Source organism: Metarhizium robertsii (assembly GCF_000187425.2).
Source record: "Metarhizium robertsii ARSEF 23 chromosome Unknown MAA_Scf_1, whole genome shotgun sequence".
NCBI lineage: Eukaryota > Fungi > Ascomycota > Sordariomycetes > Hypocreales > Clavicipitaceae > Metarhizium > Metarhizium robertsii.
The window spans coordinates 5,818,864-5,838,649 of NW_011942149.1; the positions used below are offsets into that span (position 1 = coordinate 5,818,864).

Genomic DNA, 19,786 nt, shown 5'->3' on the forward strand with positions numbered 1-19,786 from the left:
GAGAATACGTGGAGCCTTACCATATGGATGTAGTAACTAGTACTATCTGTTTGTTGACAGTGCTCTCTTGTGGCTAGGCTGGACCGAAACTGGAGCCTCATCAAAATTATGAGCGCGTGAAATTACGATATGTCTGTCCTGCATTGCATGGTCCACTGAATCCACGGGGAAGTTGATGGAGATGCTGGCCTGATCGGACAAGGTGACACCAAACATGACGAGTCGTGCATTATGTCTTCCACTTGCTGAGTGCTCCGTCTGTGACGCGACCCAATTACTCATGTCAATAGCGCGTTCATTATTGCTGGGACATGTGTATGGGGTAACGGGTTACTCACGACAACCGTTCTATTAAGCCACCAAGTTTCAATCGAGCCGCCAGTACGGATGGTGGAACCCTCCAGACCCATGCCACTACTATTCAATGCGCGGTAGTCGTGAGGAAACAGAGTGGTCTGGTTTTGTTCCATACCTGCCACGCCGGCTAATATGAAGACAGATGATCTTCATGCTCCGTAGCTATTTTAACTGTTGTGAGGTAAAGGAAACAGGATCCCGAAAATAGGCCACGATGGAGTGTTTTCGGCTGAGACAACCGGGATATCAGAACCGTTCCTGGCTTTTACAGAAGAACCAATACTTCATGCCTTCGTGTAGGTAGAGGACGAGTATTCATGCGCCATAATGGAACTCAAAAATAGAATGATGCCCCGAGGAGAACCATTCAACGAAATGATAGTACCTAGGTCACTCTTTCTCAAGCACCTGCGCAAATGTGAGGACGGTTTCTAAAGAGAGCGTCGTCAGCGTTACTTTTCCCGTCTCATCGCGTTATCTTGACTTACGCCAGCAGTTGATTTTCCAAGCAGCAGATTATTTGGCGGTAGGTACCGTACTCATTAATTTAAACATCAAGGCAAGGGGGACACTTGCGAACTGTCAGAGCCCATGAAGCATGTCTGGGTACTTTACAGAGATGGAGAGATCGAGCTGGTTCATCTACACATGTTATGGGCCTCTGCACCAGAGTCACGGGATTGATCACATACTATATACTATGATCAGGCATTGACCACCTTGGCACCCGCGATTGAGATGTGCTCCATGGTTCCTTCCGGTTTATACCATCTCGCCAAGGGGCACCTGACTGACAAAAAATGGCTTTGCATGAAGATTCAAATACCGCAACCCCAAGTCGCATTACTACTCCATCCTTTCTTTTCTGGATCATGGGGTGTATGATTTTACGCGTAGCTAGCTGCGTGATTCGAGCTACTGGGACCAATGCGAACCCTGCTTTTCCCATCTCCCATGTTTCTCCCTGTATCAGGATTTGGGATTTTTTTGTGTCATCTTGACGATCTGGAAAAGCCACCAAGCCTTTCCGCAAAGCAGGCGACTTGCCCCAATTCCCTGCCTAACAGTGGTATGAGTTACTTGTAACCCACCCCAATGCAGTTTCTCATGTGCTTGGTTACGGTTTGAAACTAACAAGTTTAGAAATTCTGCCAATAGGTACAGCTCTAGTTCGATGTAGCCAGGTCGCATCAAAATTGTGATGCTACACCTGGTACTGGTACACACTCCCAATCCAAGTTGAGAAGATGAAATACCCCATATTGTTTGTCATCACTTGCAGCAAAATTTGCGGTAGCTTTAGTTTGACTTCTTGCGAGTTGGCCAAGATGATCGATACGTCCCAAATTCTGCATAACATATTCATCTGTTGAGAAGCTAGGGAGTCCCTTGCTCATGACATGAATGATGGATTGCGCTGTGACGTGGCATAGTAAGGTTTGCATAACTTGAATGGCACACTGAAGTCTTCAGCACAGAAATCAACTAGTACTAATTTCGGTCGGAGCTGGAAGCCTCCCTTAGGAATAGCTGTGCGTGCACGGTCGACTGAGGCGAATGAGAGTAAGATCGCCGCGAATCATACACTGTCAATGCAATCATGCAAGACTTAGCACCCGTCGAGAGTGTACCGCCAGCCGCCTCTCATGTTCCAACTGCTATGTGAGGATGGATGGACAGGCTCGTAGCTGGACATACCACTGCCAACCGAGGCGCAAGAATCGACTACTGTTGGGTATACAAATAGAGGTTGATGTGGAAACAAATTGTTCGAGCGCACGAGTACAGCCCGGAAGGGCCCTGCACTTGCTAGTTACGGAACAGAGAAGCCCTTTTTATTCTCTGTTTCTGCAATGTCACTACGGAGAGGCTGAGACGCCAATGGGTACGGGTCTTCGAATGACGGGGCATTACAAGGAAACCGAGGACCACTTTACCCCATATGGACGTGATGAATTGGCCTTGAAAGGGATATCTCCTGTGCAGGTACATTGTACAGTACATGCACACGGAGAGACAGGGTGCATCAGGAAATACCTCGGGGCCCACGCACAACCACGCGACCAAAAGACGCCGATGTTCTGTCGGTCAGAGAAAGTGGACAGCTCTACCTGGCAAATTGCTTCTATAATACGGCGTAACGGCTCGGCTTTTGCAAGAGAGCGAGCGTTTTTCACAAATGCTGATCCGGCTGGGGATCATTGCCACAAGAGCCGGGAATTAAACCTAAAATCCAATCCAAGACAAAATTAATACAGCACACATCTCCTTTCTGGCCAGGGTCCAAACAATCAAGGGATGGGATCAGCAATAGGCGTGACCGAGTGGTTTGTGGCAACAACGGCAGGTGTGGACATTTTCCGAATGGCGAGCCGTAGCAGCAGCCGGGCGGCAAGACGGCAAAGATGGCTAAAACCGCACCGAGCAGTGGCCAGGGAACGCGATTCATTTACGCCCAGAGATTGTTATGCAGGGTTCTACTTTGCCATCTTGGAGGGACCCAGTTCTAACTGCACTAGAACAACAGGCGGTCCGGAAGGAAGACGCAGAAAAAACGCTCATTTTCCATGGAAGAATTTGCGATATCCACTGCGGGAGCCAGAAAAAAACTCGTCAAGCCATCCCCATTGTACATGCAGGGCTCGACGGAGTCCACAAATTCTGCTCCGAGTCCAATGTCGTATTGTATGTATGATCATGAGTTACCGAATTTGTATCCCAACTGATACTGATAGACAGACTGTAGATTGCCTGAGAAGCTTGTACTGTATGGCACCCTGTACATGCGTGGTGGCCAACAAAGGTTGCATCCCCCACGGACGGCGAAGCCGAACTTCTTGTCCTGGCTGGGTCAGTAACTTGGCATAACCGATACTCCGTACGTGTCTTCCTTTTTTCTGGCTCTCCCATCGTCTGATGGAGCAATCACATCGCCGTCCTAAAGCGACGAGAGAATAAGCATTGAGGCCAATTGGCCACTCCGGATTATGCCTGGTCTGGGGAATGCATGAATCCCAGAGCATCCACACGGAAGTGCTAGGTAGGCTCGTTGCAGGAGCTGGGATGGCACCGCCCTTCGCGAGCCATTCCTATGACTTGCTATGACGTAGGAAAAGCTGGGGCGACGCAGAATGCTGCATCGAACGCAGCGAAGGTGAAGCTGCATGCAGACAGAGACACAAGGGCACGGAGGCGCACCCACACATAACAGTCGAGCACACCACTCCTGCGTGGAGGCAGCGCCTAGAGGGTACCAACAGAGCTCTGACACCTTGCTTGGGGAGATTTTGCACGACTGTGGCTCAATCTACAGTCTTGTGGAGGCAAATTGAAACATCCTCCATCTGCGTTCAGCTCTGCCAAGCTTGACGGGAGCGAGTGACTCATTTGGTAGGAAAACATTTTGAACTTCACCATTTACTATCTCGGATCAACCCAGTCAAAAATGAGGCAAATGAGAAAGAGGGAGAAAAAACATGAAGGACGTGGCTGCCGTGACTACGGGAGGCAGACAAAACTGTAAAGCAAAATAAACAAGCTACTAATGTGGTAGTTCTCCAACTTTCTTCTCCATTTTAATAGCTCGAGTAGCTAGCGCACCGCGGAGTGTGCAGAACGACAATCGCGGACGACTTGACGAGTTCTACTCGATAAAAAAAAGATTGCCCACAGCAGCCGCATTCTGAGACGGACAGGCTTGACCAGAGCCTGCATGAACTAGGGCCGAGAGGGGCGTGCACGATAACAAGATGGACCGAGATGGATAGAAGCAGTAGGTACCTTTCGGCTCGCTGTCGGCGCCGTGTGGCACACAGTGCCCCAAATTGCTCCAGATGCTCCAGATTCTTCCCCGTCCCAGCTTGACCCAGCTCGACCCGGTGGTCAGCCCGAGGAGGGCCTGAGCCTTTGAGACGGTGGCGCCGCATTTTCTGTTCATTGTTTTCTTTTGTTTTGGACATGAGAGGGCCACATTTACCGGATGTCATGGCGCGGCATTCCGCCGATTTGCGTACGGAGGAGTACTCAGAGCTTGGACCGCCGCCTCCCGAGTCACGAATGCAGTTGTCGCTCTCGGGCTCTCGCGAAGTGGTACATACATGTTGGTCAATTGGCCTTCTAGAGTTGTGCTCGGCGGGTTAACTTTTCGCTGACTTGGAGAGCCAGCAGGTCAGAAAATGCCGAGGTGGACATCATGCGCTGCCCCGGTTCGAACTCCCTGATACTCTATCTTTTTCTCCGATGCGTATAACCTCGATATATCGTTGGCACTGATGCTTATCTAGCATGGTATGATCAGCGACGGCATAATCACGGCAGGCCTTCGCTCTGGGCAAGACTGCTAAAGGGAATGCGCCAAGAGACAACCGACGTACAGGCATACTTTTCTGACACATCCCCTCGTGACATTGCCCCGGCCGATCATGCGAATGTCGCATCTGAACAGGCTGAGACCCCCTATGTACATGTCTTCCAACCACATCACACATTTGGACTGATATCAAGTGTGGAAGAGAAGGGCACGATGCCACAGCGATCCTCCCTTTGCAGCACAGGTGTCCCTTAGACATGGCTTGGAATAGAAACAACCTTGAGCTGAACCTTAATCCAACCTTGCTATTGTCAGACCAACAATTGATCAACATGCAATCAGAGTTGTGAGACAAGACAAATTGAGATGGATGGCCTGTGATGAACCGCTGAACAGTCACGGACAAGGTAAACTGGTAACACACTCTTGAGGGGGAGGCCTTTTGTCATGCCAATGGTCTTGCTTTAACATCTCACATGCTGACATGTGCCCTTTGGTAGTACTCGGTATTGCATCGTACTGGGAATTGTCCAGTTGCCATGCCAAACTCGGCTTGCACACACTCTCCATGGCTTTTACGCAGCATTGTTTGAAATTTGTCATTGGCTTTCAGCGCTCTGACAACATGATACTGCACCACACTGACGACGGGAACGATGAAAAGGGCATCGATCGGAGCCCCATATTTCGCCGTGCGCTACGGTCGTGTCAACCTACTAAACGAGAGCTGTAAGATCAACAGCGACGGGCATGCTGAAGGCCAATGATTGTCCTCAGCGTGAGCACAACCAGCTATAATACCGGGACCTATGTATGTATTGCATGGCCAGTGTGTATATAGCCCAACTGCCTACGTAGGTAGGTACACAGTGAGAGTCGCTTCATAGGGAGCCGAAGCGAACTTGACTTTGAAGGACTGGTCGACTGTAATTGGGAGTAATATTGACCACTGACCGCCGGCTACAGGTGGCTCGTACTTGACATATCCTGGGCCTGTAGGCCGTGACAGCGAGGACTGGGACATAGGTATGTACATATGCCGCCCCAGTGTCGTCATCACGGGGTCTGGATTTTAGAGGGTCTTCAACAAAAAATAGCTCCGAAATAAATGCCTCAGCGTGGACCAAGTCCAGAACACAGCGAAGACGAAGTGCATGCGCAAGTGTTTTGTGCGTAATGTGCGACGCCTGACAGACGTTTAAGCGCAGTTCGGAATCAATCGGACAAGATGGACAATGCATAATTCTACCGACAGCATACTAGTACTCGATTTGAGTTGTCAAAAATAGATGTATATGGTACATATGGCTCAAGGGGGATGTGGAAGCTTGTGCCATCCTGGTAGGAAATAACTTGTGAGCCGTTGTCTCTCTCTCTCTCTTCTTGCCAATCATATATACATACATACACACAGTAGTGCTCCGTACACAATACATGCTCTCAGTCCTTCGTTTTGCTGGCACTGCGGATGATGGGACGTGCATAGCTATGCTATCTCTTGGCGTTTTGGGGAAGGCAACCCTCGGTCAGGGCTTGTGCAGGGTTCATATTTGATATTGGAGCAGACGAAACGACGGAAGACGATGTTTGAAACAGAGAGCGGCAGGGTGATGGCCTCGAGGTAGTGAAGAGATGAGCAGGGCCCGGATGCCGCACAGGCATTTGTTTCTCTTTATCAAACAGCCCGCTGATCCTGTTATCCCCAGAATCTGGAGATTAACGGCATGTGCACCCTCTTGGATAAGCTTGTGCCGCCGACTGCCAAGCTTTTAGGGTGCAACCTTTGGCAGGAGGCATCGCAACTCTGCGGCTCTAATAAAACACCCAAGGGCAAAGGGGTTTACCGGCCGCACGCTAAGATGCGGCAGTTGCCTGCCATGCTTATCCTGATAGCTAGGTCGGTGGCGGGCTGCTGTCAAACGCAATGCTCTCTTTGTTTCGACGAGTTGAAGCTAGTAATATTGTATGGAGTATTTGATGCTAACATGTCATTATAAGCATCAAGCTGTCGGCTACCAAACCAGCGGGCAAGTGAAAATGACTACACAAGTACTACGTACGAACTACGTACTGCGTCACCTGCTTCTGTGGCGTCCTGGAGGGATGGCAGGTGAGGCTTGTCGCCAAGCGTTTGTGTCTTATTATGACGGAAAGTCAGGTGCACGAGGCGCTTGAAAACCTACCGTCGACCTCTAGGTACCTAGGTACCTACTTAAGTACCTAGGTACTACGCGGTTGGGCGGACCAGAGCAGTCCTGCGAGGATATCTGCATAATAAAGGGCAATGCGGATTGACACGAGTGCAGTACGTACTTGGTGCCTACGAGGCACACAACTCGCTGGCATTTAGCATCAGCATCATGTGCAGCTTTACTAGTAGTGGAGGGATCGGAGGAAGATCGCGGACAAAGGTGGACGAGGTGCAACTTGATAGTGCTAGGCTCAAATACCAAAAGACGCACACAGCAAGCACCAATCGAGAAGCGAAGGAGCCTAGCCTCCGCAGCACCATTGAGAGCAGGGGCGAGTCACTGACACCAGAGAGAAAATGATGATGAAAAGACGACCGGCGAAGCCATGGGCGAGACATGGGCGCCAGTATTTGCGCGCTTCAGCATAAGACGAGATGCGCCAAGGACGCACTTGGACACGGCGGGCTCCAGGAAACGGCTAGCAGGGGCCGTCTGGAACCTGACTACGGAGTATGTATTACGAAGAGAACGGAGCAGAAGACAGGAAGCACTTGTTGGAGGTGATGAGCTTTAGAAGTGACGGCTCCCGTCCTGGGTTAGCATCTCGAGGCAGTAATGCTTAGAGGTGCCTGGTATCGTGCCCTGTGCGATTTCGCCATCAGGACACTGTGAAGGCTGGTCGGCAAACACTGGACAGGGACCGTGTGCAGCTGCAATAATGCGCACTATAGGTACCTGGCGGCTTGGCATCGCGCCCACAAGACGAGACACATCTGCTCGAGCTTTAATCCAAGCTCCGCGACGGCGACGAATCATGACGGACCTGTTTACCAGTATGTGCTAGAACGTTTCCAAAAGCTGGAGCAACTACCGACCTAGTAGGCTAGGTTAGGTAATCAAGTAATCAATCGACGAGCATGACAGTGGCCTCTTTGCGTCACAAGACACTATGCACTGGTCCGTATTCAGTCATCAGCGCCCAGTGTCCTCCGGCGTCCGTCGACGGTCGCCGCTAGCTACCAAGTATGGCCGGGAGCAAAGACTGGCACGACTGGGCCGCAATAGCCGTCGTCGCTGGTCGCGCATGTTGTCGTGCTGCGTGCCTCTCCCTCTCTGCGTCCGGAGTTGGTGCCTGCGTGCCCACGGCGTACCGGCCTAGGTACCTGGATAAGGCGCTAGCCTTTGCTGGGTCGGCTAGACTGCTAGATACGCACTGTGCGGCCAAAACTCAATTCGTACGGCCGGGTGCTCAGGTACACATGTACCCACGCACTCCAGCTTCGCGTGCCGTCACCATCGCCCAAGCCCAAGCCCAGGCCCAAGCCCGCGGCCGCACACCCTCCATCCTGATTCACACTTCGGACTTGGTTCTGGCAGCCTGGCAATAGCGTATGGAACAGGCGCAATGGCGTGTGCAAGGTTCGTGGTGCAGACGCCGGGCTTCACTCTCTTGCGCGCTCTTCTTGGTGGTGGTAGTACCAGAACTGGTTCCTGAGTCGGCCAGCAGGCATGACTTTTTTTTTCTCTCCTGTGGAGCCGGGCCAAGCCACACCCCTCCCCCATGCTCGGCTCCCCCCCATGCCACCCCCATGGAAAATTCGACATGGAGCGAGCGAGCCAGCGAGCAATCGCAGCCACGTCCCCGAGCCCACAGGGCCGGAGTACGGAGTACGGCGCTGCCTTTTGTAGCTCATATTGACGGCGCCCGCATCCCAGTATGAGCGACTTGATGGCCAGAGACAAGAGACGTGAGGCGACCAGGCGGCAGCAGGGCCCGGAGAAGCCATTCTGACTGTGGCCCATGTGCTGTCTGGATTCTAGCTTTCGCGGGTGCGCCAGGAAGACGCAGACTCAGACCCAAAGTGGGTTCCATGTTGGAGCCGGCTCTGCATGGTTGAAGCTGTGTTGCTGCATGCTTTCCTTGGTGCTTTCCTATGTCGACGGTCCTCTCTGGCCCAAACGCTATTGGAATCGTCGCACTCATTGAAATAGTCCCTCCCACCCGTCCCTCCATACTCCGACTTTCCTCTCCCCTTCCTCTCTTCTCGATACCCACGAATGCGTTGCACCTAAGTGACCATTACATCTCCTTCGTGTGGTGCTTCGACACTCACCCTTCTCTCTCATCCCCTCTCCGCTCCTACGGTGTTTTGCACCCTGCGCTCTTGGGTAATTTTGTTATTGTTTCCAAGACTGCCGACCTCAACCTAGAGACGCCCCGTCTCCTACTGCATCTAATAATACCCTACAAGATTTTGATAATCTGTCTGCACACATCGCCATGGCTGACGACAGGATCGGCGCACCCGCGCTGAACACCAACATTGAGTCGGGCCAGTTTGACGAGAAGGCCCAGCAGCACCGACAGCAGGCTCCTGCTGAGCAGGTTCCTAGGAAGGTCGCCGCTGCCGAGGACGACGACGAGGATGAGGACATTGATGCCCTGATCGAGGACCTCGAGTCACAGGATGGCCACGAAGGCTTCGACGAGGAGGAGGAAGAGGGCTCGCCTGGTGGCGGCCGCGTCGTTCCCGAGGAGATGCTCCAGACTGACAGCCGTGTTGGTCTGACCGAGTCCGAGGTCGTTACCCGTCGCCGCAAGTACGGTCTCAATCAGATGAAGGAAGAGAAGGAGAACTTGATCCTCAAGTTCTTCTCCTACTTCGTTGGTCCTATCCAGTTTGTCATGGAGGTGAGTCTCGCACACTGTTGTGGTTTTTTCTATTTGACACTGTCTGGCGCGGCAATGGCTGCTGCGTTTATTTGCGCTTCCGACCAAGAAAGCCATGGCTGTCCATGCGCCTTCATCACCATATTCCTGCTCTGTCCCAGCGATCTGCGCTTGTTCATGTTTTCTTCTTCTTTGCCCTTCATTCTCTATGTACCGGCCATTGGGGCCACCGCGAGAAAAAAAACAGACGATGTTTTTTTTGGCAGCGATGCAGCGACATTCCCAATGGCCATTGTTTTTGTCCACACTTGCATTCTTTTTCGCGCGTTTTTTTGGTCTGCTATGGCCGGCGCAGATTACTGGCCCCACAGGAGCTTGAGTGGGCCGGCAGCAATTGGCTCATGACACTGGCTGGCTCCATGTGGGGACGTCGAGTGGGTAGACGTGCGGAAGTGGGTTTGATGGTTTTTTTGATGGCGACCAGTCCAAGCCGATCCATCCGACGCATTCGCCCGTCCGCACGTTCCCACGGCCTGCTGCTCGTTCTCTCGTCTCTCGACTGGTCCCTCTGGCTTGTCTTTTGGGACCTGGCCTGGGACCTGGCCCCAGCTGCGGCTCCACCGGTCCTTTTCTGGACCGGCTTGTGTCATGGCAAGCTTTTTTGCATGGCTCTCGCTTTGCGCCGATCGTCTTGGTGTTCCAGTTGCTTCCCACCTAATTTGTTTGTGTTCCGTGCGCTAACCGGGGTCTCTTTATGTTTTGTTTATAGGCTGCCGCTGTCTTGGCCGCCGGTCTCGAGGACTGGGTCGATTTCGGTGTCATTTGCGCTCTGCTGCTGCTTAACGCTGGTGTCGGTTTCGTCCAGGAATACCAGGCCGGATCTATCGTCGACGAATTGAAGAAGACTCTTGCTCTCAAGGCTGTTGTCCTCCGTGATGGCACCCTCAAGGAGATTGAGGCCCCCGAAGTCGTTCCCGGAGATATCCTCCAGGTCGAGGAAGTGAGTTCCAATAATTCCCAATACCCCCGGGGTCGCTTTGTTGTGCTTGTTGCGCCATCTGCTCCACCCAAATTGCCCGCCGGCCCGACTGCCCCCAACACGAATCGCCATGGCGCAATTGCACACATGCCAGTCTGCGCAACGCAATTGTTGTTGTCTGCGCATCCCGTCACTTGGCAAATAATGCCATGCGTCTCGCGCTTGGCACCTGGCGATTGGCACCTGGTCGGCGGTCCAATTGGTGGCGGCAGATGGTCGGATACAAGCCTGCAAATATGACGTCGAGAGAAAAGTCTCCGTGTGCAAAGAGCCAAACCAATTGCGTACTAACCGCCATCGTTTGCAGGGTACCATTATTCCCGCCGATGGCCGCATTGTCACTGAGGATGCCTTCCTTCAGGTTGATCAGTCGGCCATCACTGGTGAGTCGCTGGCTGTCGACAAGCACAAGGGCGACAACTGCTATGCTTCCTCCGCCGTCAAGCGTGGCGAGGCCTTCCTCGTCGTCTCTGCCACTGGTGACAACACCTTCGTCGGCCGTGCCGCTGCTCTCGTTTCTCAGTCCGCTGGTGGCACTGGTCACTTCACCGAGGTTCTCAACGGCATTGGTACCATTCTGCTGATTCTCGTCATCGTCACCCTCTTGGTTGTCTGGATCTCTTCCTTCTACCGATCCAACCCCATTGTCGAAATTCTCCGCTTCACCCTGGCCATCACCATCGTCGGTGTCCCTGTCGGTCTTCCCGCTGTCGTCACCACCACCATGGCCGTCGGTGCTGCCTACCTCGCCAAGAAGCAGGCTATTGTCCAGAAGCTGTCCGCCATTGAGTCTCTTGCTGGTGTCGAGATTCTCTGCTCTGACAAGACCGGTACCCTGACCAAGAACAAGCTCTCGCTGTCCGAGCCCTTCACCGTCCCCGGTGTTGATCCTGATGACCTGATGCTTACTGCCTGTTTGGCCGCCTCCCGCAAGAAGAAGGGTATCGACGCCATCGACAAGGCTTTCCTCAAGGCCCTCAAGTTCTACCCCCGCGCCAAGTCTGTCCTGTCCAAGTACAAGGTTATCGATTTCCACCCCTTTGACCCCGTGTCCAAGAAGGTCCAGGCTGTTGTCGAGTCTCCCCAGGGCGAGCGCATCACCTGCGTCAAGGGTGCTCCTCTTTTCGTGCTCAAGACTGTCGAGGAGGACCACCCCATCCCCGAGCATATTGACAAGGCCTACAAGAACTGTGTCGCCGAATTCGCTACCCGTGGTTTCCGTTCTCTTGGTGTTGCCCGTAAGCGTGGCGAAGGTGCTTGGGAGATTCTCGGCATCATGCCTTGCTCTGATCCTCCCCGCCACGACACTGCCCGCACTATCAATGAGGCCAAGGTTCTCGGTTTGTCCATCAAGATGTTGACTGGTGACGCTGTCGGTATTGCTCGTGAGACCTCCCGCCAGCTTGGTCTTGGTACCAATGTCTACAATGCCGAGCGTCTCGGTCTTGGTGGCGGCGGTGACATGCCCGGCTCTGAGGTTTACGATTTCGTCGAGGCTGCCGATGGTTTCGCTGAGGTTTTCCCCCAGCACAAGTACTCCGTCGTCGAGATTCTGCAGCAGCGTGGCTACCTCGTTGCCATGACTGGTGACGGTGTCAATGATGCTCCCTCTTTGAAGAAGGCCGATACTGGTATTGCCGTCGAGGGTGCCTCTGACGCCGCTCGTTCTGCCGCCGATATTGTCTTCCTTGCCCCCGGTCTCGGTGCCATCATTGATGCCCTCAAGACTTCTCGCCAGATCTTCCACCGCATGTACGCTTACGTCGTCTACCGTATCGCCCTGTCCTTGCACATGGAGATCTTCCTCGGTCTTTGGATTGCCATTCTCAACCAGTCTCTCAACATCGAGCTCGTTGTCTTCATTGCCATTTTCGCCGACATTGCCACCTTGGCTATTGCTTACGACAATGCTCCTTACTCTCAGACCCCCGTCAAGTGGAATCTGCCCAAGCTCTGGGGCATGTCCGTCCTCCTCGGTGTTGTCCTGGCCATCGGAACCTGGATTGCCCTCACCACCATGTTTGCTGGCACTGAGAACGGCGGTATCGTTCAGAACTTTGGTAAACTCGACGAAGTTCTCTTCCTCGAGATCTCCCTTACTGAGAACTGGCTGATCTTCATCACTCGTGCCAACGGCCCCTTCTGGTCTTCCATCCCCTCGTGGCAGCTCACTGGTGCCATCCTGGTCGTCGACATTCTCGCCACCTTCTTCTGTCTCTTCGGTTGGTTCGTTGGTGGCCAGACCTCTATTGTTGCTGTGGTCCGTATTTGGATCTTCTCATTCGGTATCTTTGCCGTCATGGGTGGCCTTTACTACTTCATGCAGGGAAGCGCCGGCTTTGACAACCTCATGCACGGCAAGTCCCCCAAGAAGGACCAGAAGCAGCGATCGCTAGAAGACTTTGGTATGTTTATACTTTCCCGCCATGCTATACATGTTCATCACTGCCAAGGTCACTCGCTAACAATTTCGCAGTCGTCTCCCTCCAGCGTGTATCGACCCAGCACGAGAAGTCTTCGTAAATATAGAATGGCTCTACAATTACATACCCGCATGGCCTTGCCCCTGCTCTTTCGCTTTCACTATGTTTAAATTTGCATTGTATGAGTCTTGAACGTGAGCATCAACGCGGTGTGGATGAGGAGGCCAATTTTCTTTTTTTTTTTTAACCCCTAGAGATACCGTCTTCTAGACACCTAATGAATAAATCAAAAAAATAATTATATTTGGTGTGCCTACGAGTGATGTTGACTATGCGGTCGCCATGCGGATATGTGTTTAGTGAATTTTCTTTCAGTGTAATTCTCCCGTGTACATGGTTCCAATTCCTAATTCTGCAGTGAATGATATCGAAGTTGATTCGATCCCAGCATCCGCACGATCTGTACTGATGCAATGCCCGCCTCTGGGGAAGTGGTAGTGTATGCACGTAAGTCTGGAGAGGTTGCTTTTTGGTCACTGCTAAAAACAGACACGGTCAATGTTTATGCAATCTTGGCCGGGGTAAAAGCTTAAAGTCGCATCACGTGATTGTAACCAGTTACTCGGGTCTCAGCTCGACGGACTTGCTCCATGGCCTGGATGCGTTTTTCTTCATCTTGCCAACGAAATGCCATGATTTCGCATGGTGCTTTTCGTTTTATTTATTGGAAACGATTGATTATAATTGCGCGAATAGTTGAAAAGGAATCACGCGAGAGATTTTGCTGATGGCCTCATGGGACTCGAACACGGGATTTGGTTCATGAGGTCCTGGCATTGGTACTGTTATTTGTCTGGTGGCCATTCAAGGCGAATGAATGGGCGAGAGAGACTGTGAAAGTTATGGAGATTCCGGGGTATTATTACGGTACGTTGATGTGTTGCTATTTATTCTTCTATTCTGGCTGGTTTGGATGAGTTTGGTGGGGGGCGTGGAAAGGAGGAGGATCGAGATGTGAGAGAGATGAGGAACGAGGCTGTGAACCAAGGCGTGAGCGAATGAAAGACAGAGATGAAGAGGGTGGTTAGGACGGGGAAAAAAAAAAAAAGAAAACAAGACGGACGATCGGAGAGACCAAATGGACTACGGGGAGAGGAGCGATATGAGAGCGAGGAGGAGTGTTGTGGAGGAGCCAAAGTCGTGGGAGGAGAGGAAATAAAACGGAGAGGACGGCATGCTAATCGTGTACAGATGCCGCTAAAAAGAAATACTTCAAGGTAGAAAGTGGCTCGACTGCCTTGTCGACGTCCTATTCCTCTGACGCTGTCAAACGGCGCAAGATTCACGACGCAGCTCGGCAGGAGGCCCGCCTTCAGGCTGAGTTGGTAAAGAGGCACATCAAACGACATGGGCTGCAGAGGAATGTGATTTCTGGGGGCTTGTTGAGCCGCGAGGTGGAGTGTACTCGTGTTGCGGAGGACGGGCGAGGTAGGAGCTTTGATGAGGACATCGGTGCTGCGGCATGGGCTGGCGGCCTGCAGAGCAAAGGGCGCGTTCGGTTTATGCCGAGTTTTGGGAGAGGAAGGGAGGTGAATATGAGTTGTTTTTGGGTTGGGAGTACGGGAGTTGTGTATGCGAGTAAGTTTATGTTGTTATTCTTTTCCAGCCGTTTTTTGCTTTCCTGTTGCTTACTTTTTTTTTTTTTTTTTTTGGAGACGGAAGATATGAATGGACTGCTGATCTTGTGCTAGCATTGGACGAGGAGTCACTGCTGGGGACGCATACCTCTACGGATGAGAATGATGTGTATGTCAACTACCTTTCTCTGGGTGTGTGTTTGGAGTCTCCAGGGGACTGACGTGCCATATAGATTGACGTTTGGGACGGATCCGGTGACCCTCGAACGACGTCGAACCCCCCAGTTCCGGACTGAGATGATACGATGTCCGCAGATGTCGTCCATCAAGTACCATGAGCCGTCGCACAAGATGTTGCTGACGTCGCGGGAGCCGGACCATAGCTGCGGACTGTACTTGTTCTCGCCGCTTGTTTCGGAGGAGCCCAGGACGAGGGGGCAGTGGCTGTTGGGAGAAAGTGAGTCCTTTGCGTTTGTTTCTACGCCCATCTCGCCTTGTTTCGTCTCCTTCTCTCCCCAGTGGACGGCGTTGATATCGCATGTATTAGGCCTACGTGGCAAACCCAAACGCAGTAACTGACCTCACATAGGTGACCACTACCAACGCCTCGCCATCCACGGCCGCATCCGCGACGAATGGCTCGTCCACCAGAGCACGCCCGCGCCGCCGTCATCCGACCTCCTCTGCGTCATGGGCACCAACGCCGGCGTCGTGCTCGTCCGCTCCAACGACTCCATGTCCAGGGCGGCACCGGCCCAACCCCCCAAAGGCACGCAGCTGCCGCAGGAAATCTTCGACCAGGACTTCCAGTTCTCCAACCACAACGTGCTCCTCGCGGGCGGCCGACAGCCACGCCTCTGGACGACAGACCTGCGCACCCCCGTGACGGAGTGGGCATGCGCCCGCCAGCCCAGCGCCATAGCGCACCTGCGCAGCGTCAACGAGCACCACGTCCTGACAGCCGGGCTGCAGGACAAGATGGGCCTCTACGACATGCGCTTCTTCAAGAATGGGCCCAACGGGACGACGCCGCTCCTCTCGTTCCCGGGGTACAAGAATGCCGCCCACTTCCATACCGGGTGGGACGTGAGCCCCGAGCTAGGCGTCGTGGCGGCGGCGCAGGACGACGGCACGGTCAAGCTGTTCTCGTTGCATACGGGCAGGGCGCTTAAGAGCAGGGCACTGGGCGCCGTGAGCACCGATACTCCCATTCGGGCGTTGATGTTTCACAGCATGGCGGGCGATAGACTCCCGAGCCTGTGGGTGGGCCAAGGGCAGTCGTTGAGGAAGTTTTCCTTTGGGGCAAGGGCCTTTAATGACCAGGCTTGATGGCTGTTTCGCCGTCCGTTGGATAAGATTTTTGACGTTTTGGTGTACGGCGTTGCCATGTTGGGTTTTCCCAAGTCAGTTGACTACCTACCCAGGTGCCCAGGCTCAGCATACTGCTCTTTCATAGATAGATATACACGCAAAGAACTGCTCATGATACTGGCTACTGTTGAACATGTCGTCGTCACACACACGCGAGATTATCCACTCCGATTTGGCGCCTTGTTTCCGTATCACATTTTGATTAGAATATAGCCTCTCTCTCCGTGGGGTATGTGTTGGACACGCACATCCTGCAATGAGCGATTCCAGGCAATGCCAACCTCACTTATAGCCATCGCCACCTAAACAGCCACGTCCGACATATCCCATTACAAGTTCCCGGATTTACGTGTCGGGAAGACTTGGTTTGGCAACAGCCAAGAGTTGAAAAAAAAAAAGGAAAAAGAAACTCACACATGCCTTCCACCACAGCAATCCGCAACAACTCCCTTCACTCGCGCGATTAACACAGTCAGTCTCTCTCTCTCCCCCGCCAAAAAAGGAAATCCGTTCCACATACTACTACACATAACGAAGAACAAAAAGAAAGGCATTGCGTGATCTGGGAATCGAACCCAGGGCTCCCCGACGTTGCTGATGGCAACGGAGAATTTTACCACTAAACCAATCACGCTGGTGACAAGGAGAGGAACAACTGAGACGGCAAGGCTGCGTGATCTGGGAATCGAACCCAGGGCTCCCCGACGCTGCTCGAATGGCAACGGAGAATTTTACCACTAAACCAATCACGCGAATTGCTGAATCAGCTGCTGTTGAGGAGAGGGCGAGATAATGCGTTATAATAAGATTGGAGCAAAGGGAAGAGGAATGGCGGCTGGGAAAGGGGAGAACAAGAAAAAAAGGATTTGTGGTTGTGGATGAACATGGTGGGAATTTTGTGGACTAGGCCTTCTTGCGTTGGGGGTTTGGTGGGGGCAGTGGGACGAAATGGAGGCAAGCATTGAGGCGGTCCGCGCGTGGATAGAGAGAATGGGGCGCAGGAAATTGTTTTTGACGCTTCTTGGTGGGATTGTTCCTTGCGGATAGTAATACTAGTAGTAATATGTGAGACTTACATAGTAGTAGTCTGCAGAGATTAACTGGTCAATAGATGGCTGCAATTTCATGGCACAACATGATACCACTGACGACTCCATCACATCCTTGAATAGCACCGTATGTACGGAGTACACCATACTCCAGCCCCACTCACCGACAAACAGCCCGCGATTATCCTAGCAATCTATCGAGGGGTCCAATTGATATGTGCCCGCCAATTCTGGAAATGCTCTTGCAAACCTCTCTCCGAGCTTCCAGTTGTCGGGATTCCGTATATGCCTCTCAAACACTGGGTTTATCACGACTTCGTCCGAGTCTGGAAGCATTAAAAGCGCATCCGTCTCCTCGTAGGGCCAACTAACCCGCAGTGACGTCGTAAAGGGGATGAACCAGTTGTCCAGATCATATTGACGAGGGTTCCATATTTGGGTTAGTCGTTCTCTCATGGTAGGGAATGGTAACAGGTCAAGCCATGCCGGGTGAGCATAATCCATTTGTGGCTGTTTGGGGATCATACATTCGGGGATGAGCTTGAAGTTGTCGCGAGTGGGTGAGATTTGCCAGCGCATTAGATGAAACATGACGTAGAGGGAAGCAACGCGCTCTGGTAGCCGCGATATACCGGGGAATGTGGAGAGAATGTCGGTGAATACTCGAGAGAGGGGATGGCTATATACGCTGTTGGACGGATTGAGAAGTGATGATACAGACGGGTATCGCGGACCAATGACTTCTCGGATGGGAACACCGTCGGCAATGCGCTGGCGACGTTCGGAGAGGAAGTTGAGAAGCAAAGAATCCAACGGACACGAGGGATGACTATGCTTGAGTTGTTGTGCGTAGAAAGGAAGGCCGTTGGGGTTTGATTCTGGATTATGTTGTTGTAGTGCCCCGGGGTGATGTGGTACTATGCCGGATGGACTGCTTTCTGCCTGTCGGTACCCGTCGGATCCTGAGGACTCGGGCAATTGTCCAGAAGGGTCAGACGAGGTCCAGGGGTGATGGCCTTCTTGCTCGTTCTGGCTGGCCGCCCAGTCATGCTTCATGGGAACATGATGATACTGTTGTGAGTCTTGAGCACCGTTGGCGCCAGCCTGAATCCTACTCACACGCTCACCTGGCCGTAGCAAGAAGTCCAGTCCCAGCCGCTCTCCACTCATGTTAAGTCCTTGACGCAGCTGAAGCTTCTGGTTGTGCAATTGTGCTATATATAAGCCCGTGTGGGCATCTGGGGGCCCAATTAAGTCATCGCTCAGGCCAGGTGACACATGCTGCAACTGTTGTTGGATTTGATCCAGGTTTGCGGCAGGAGAAGCTGTTGTTGCGGGTGTAGTAGCGCTGTATTGATGAATGCCTGGGCTTGGCACCGCCGTTGTTGGCGGGGAAAATGTATGAGTTGGTGAAACATGTGTGGCTTCTCCCGATGCTGAACAGGCCGTTAGCTACCCAGCTCTTACTTATACAACCGAGTCCTGCCGGTTGCCTGTGCATGGCAGGTGTTGAAAGGCGGCATGAGAACACTTTTTCACGTACATGAATCAACAATTGGTTTCAGAATGCTAATAATGTTTGCCAACTGACGTTTGATATCAGCATTCTCCTGCTCAACTGCCTGCTTGGCCCCGACAACAGCCTGAAGTTCCTGATAGGGCTTCTGGTTTGTCAGGTCCCGAATGCGTTTTTCCAGAGCTTCAATCTGGTTCTTGGTTCTTTCGCGAATGGCCCGCTGAGCCTCCCGGTCTAAGCATCGATATTCAGCGTTAGCCAAGTATTTCCATCAAGATATCGGAATACTGCGCACGGACTGTCTTGTAAGCTGGCACCGCAGCCCAGAATATCACGTACCATTTGCCCTTTTCTTGGCCAATTGCTCGGGAGTCAAATTGGCCACGCCTCGACTCCCAGACCCCGTCTTCTTCTTCTTCACTCCAGCCTCGCCATCGCCGGCGGCCTTCTCATCACATCTGGCCTCGCCGTCTAGGCCGCGTTTAATGCCAGTTGCCCCAGGTCCAGGTCCAGGCCCAGTACCACCAACGCCAGGAGTGGGAGCGGTACTGGGCGACCTCGCATCTGAGCTGTCGACCGCATCGCCTGCTGCGGAGGCCATTCCGAGCCCTGATGGCCGACGGCCACCGGATTGACCGTCCGTCCGTCCGTGTGGGCCAAGAGTTGCCGATGACGGCTGGCTGCTCCGTAGTTACCTGTTAGTTAGCTGATGTTCCAGCTTGCCTAGGCAACGGACTCAGCTCCGTCCGAGGAGGGTATGACGGTATCCACGACGCGTGCCGACACCGTGCGCCTGCAACGGCCGGGCCCCGAGCTAATCAGACCAGAGCAATCTGACGACAAAAGACAGGCCTTCCTGCCCTGGCTCCAGGGAAGGGCACAGCGGCGGCTAGATAGTGCTGCACAAGGGCAACCCAGAACAAAGGGTCCAGATCAGGGCGGTCATGCTCGGTTGGACGTAACACGATACGCAACGTGGTGCATGGATGGAGAAGGTTGAGTGGGGAAGTGATTCTTGGGCAAAACTCTCGCCTATGGGATGAGAGGCTCTGAATCAGAAGGAGCGCTATGTTCTCGTCCTTCCTGAGTCATGGAGGAGAACGAGTTCAATTGGCAAGAGGGGCTGGAGCCATGGGGCACATTTTTGGTTGTCTCGTCACGTGGACTTCAACACCACAATATTTCATAACTACATACGGAGTACTAAGGTAACGGCGTAGGC

The 19,786-nt window shown here is 52.8% G+C and overlaps 3 protein-coding genes across 3 annotated transcripts; 2 read left to right on the forward strand and 1 right to left on the reverse strand.

The window, feature by feature from the left end:
• Positions 1-9,139: 9,139 nt before the first annotated feature.
• On the forward strand, positions 9,140-13,091 carry MAA_01826 (potassium/sodium efflux P-type ATPase; the record flags this gene model as incomplete). Its single annotated transcript, XM_007819824.1, has 4 exons — positions 9,140-9,550; positions 10,299-10,529; positions 10,876-12,973; positions 13,045-13,091. The coding sequence occupies 4 exons, from the start codon at positions 9,140-9,142 to the stop codon at positions 13,089-13,091; spliced, it is 2,787 nt and encodes a 928-aa protein (XP_007818015.1).
• Positions 13,092-13,893: 802 nt separating this feature from the next.
• Positions 13,894-15,957, forward strand: MAA_01825 (WD40 repeat-like-containing domain protein; the record flags this gene model as incomplete). The annotated part of the gene is made up of 5 exons (XM_007819823.2): positions 13,894-13,918; positions 14,243-14,629; positions 14,743-14,797; positions 14,862-15,085; positions 15,218-15,957. 5 exons carry the CDS (start codon positions 13,894-13,896, stop codon positions 15,955-15,957), a joined length of 1,431 nt encoding a protein of 476 aa, XP_007818014.2.
• Positions 15,958-17,234: 1,277 nt separating this feature from the next.
• MAA_01824 (BZIP transcription factor) lies at positions 17,235-19,165 on the reverse strand (the record flags this gene model as incomplete). The annotated part of the gene is made up of 3 exons (XM_007819822.2): positions 17,235-18,484; positions 18,592-18,798; positions 18,904-19,165. The coding sequence occupies 3 exons, from the start codon at positions 19,163-19,165 to the stop codon at positions 17,235-17,237; spliced, it is 1,719 nt and encodes a 572-aa protein (XP_007818013.2).
• Between the last annotated feature and the right edge of the window lie 621 nt (positions 19,166-19,786).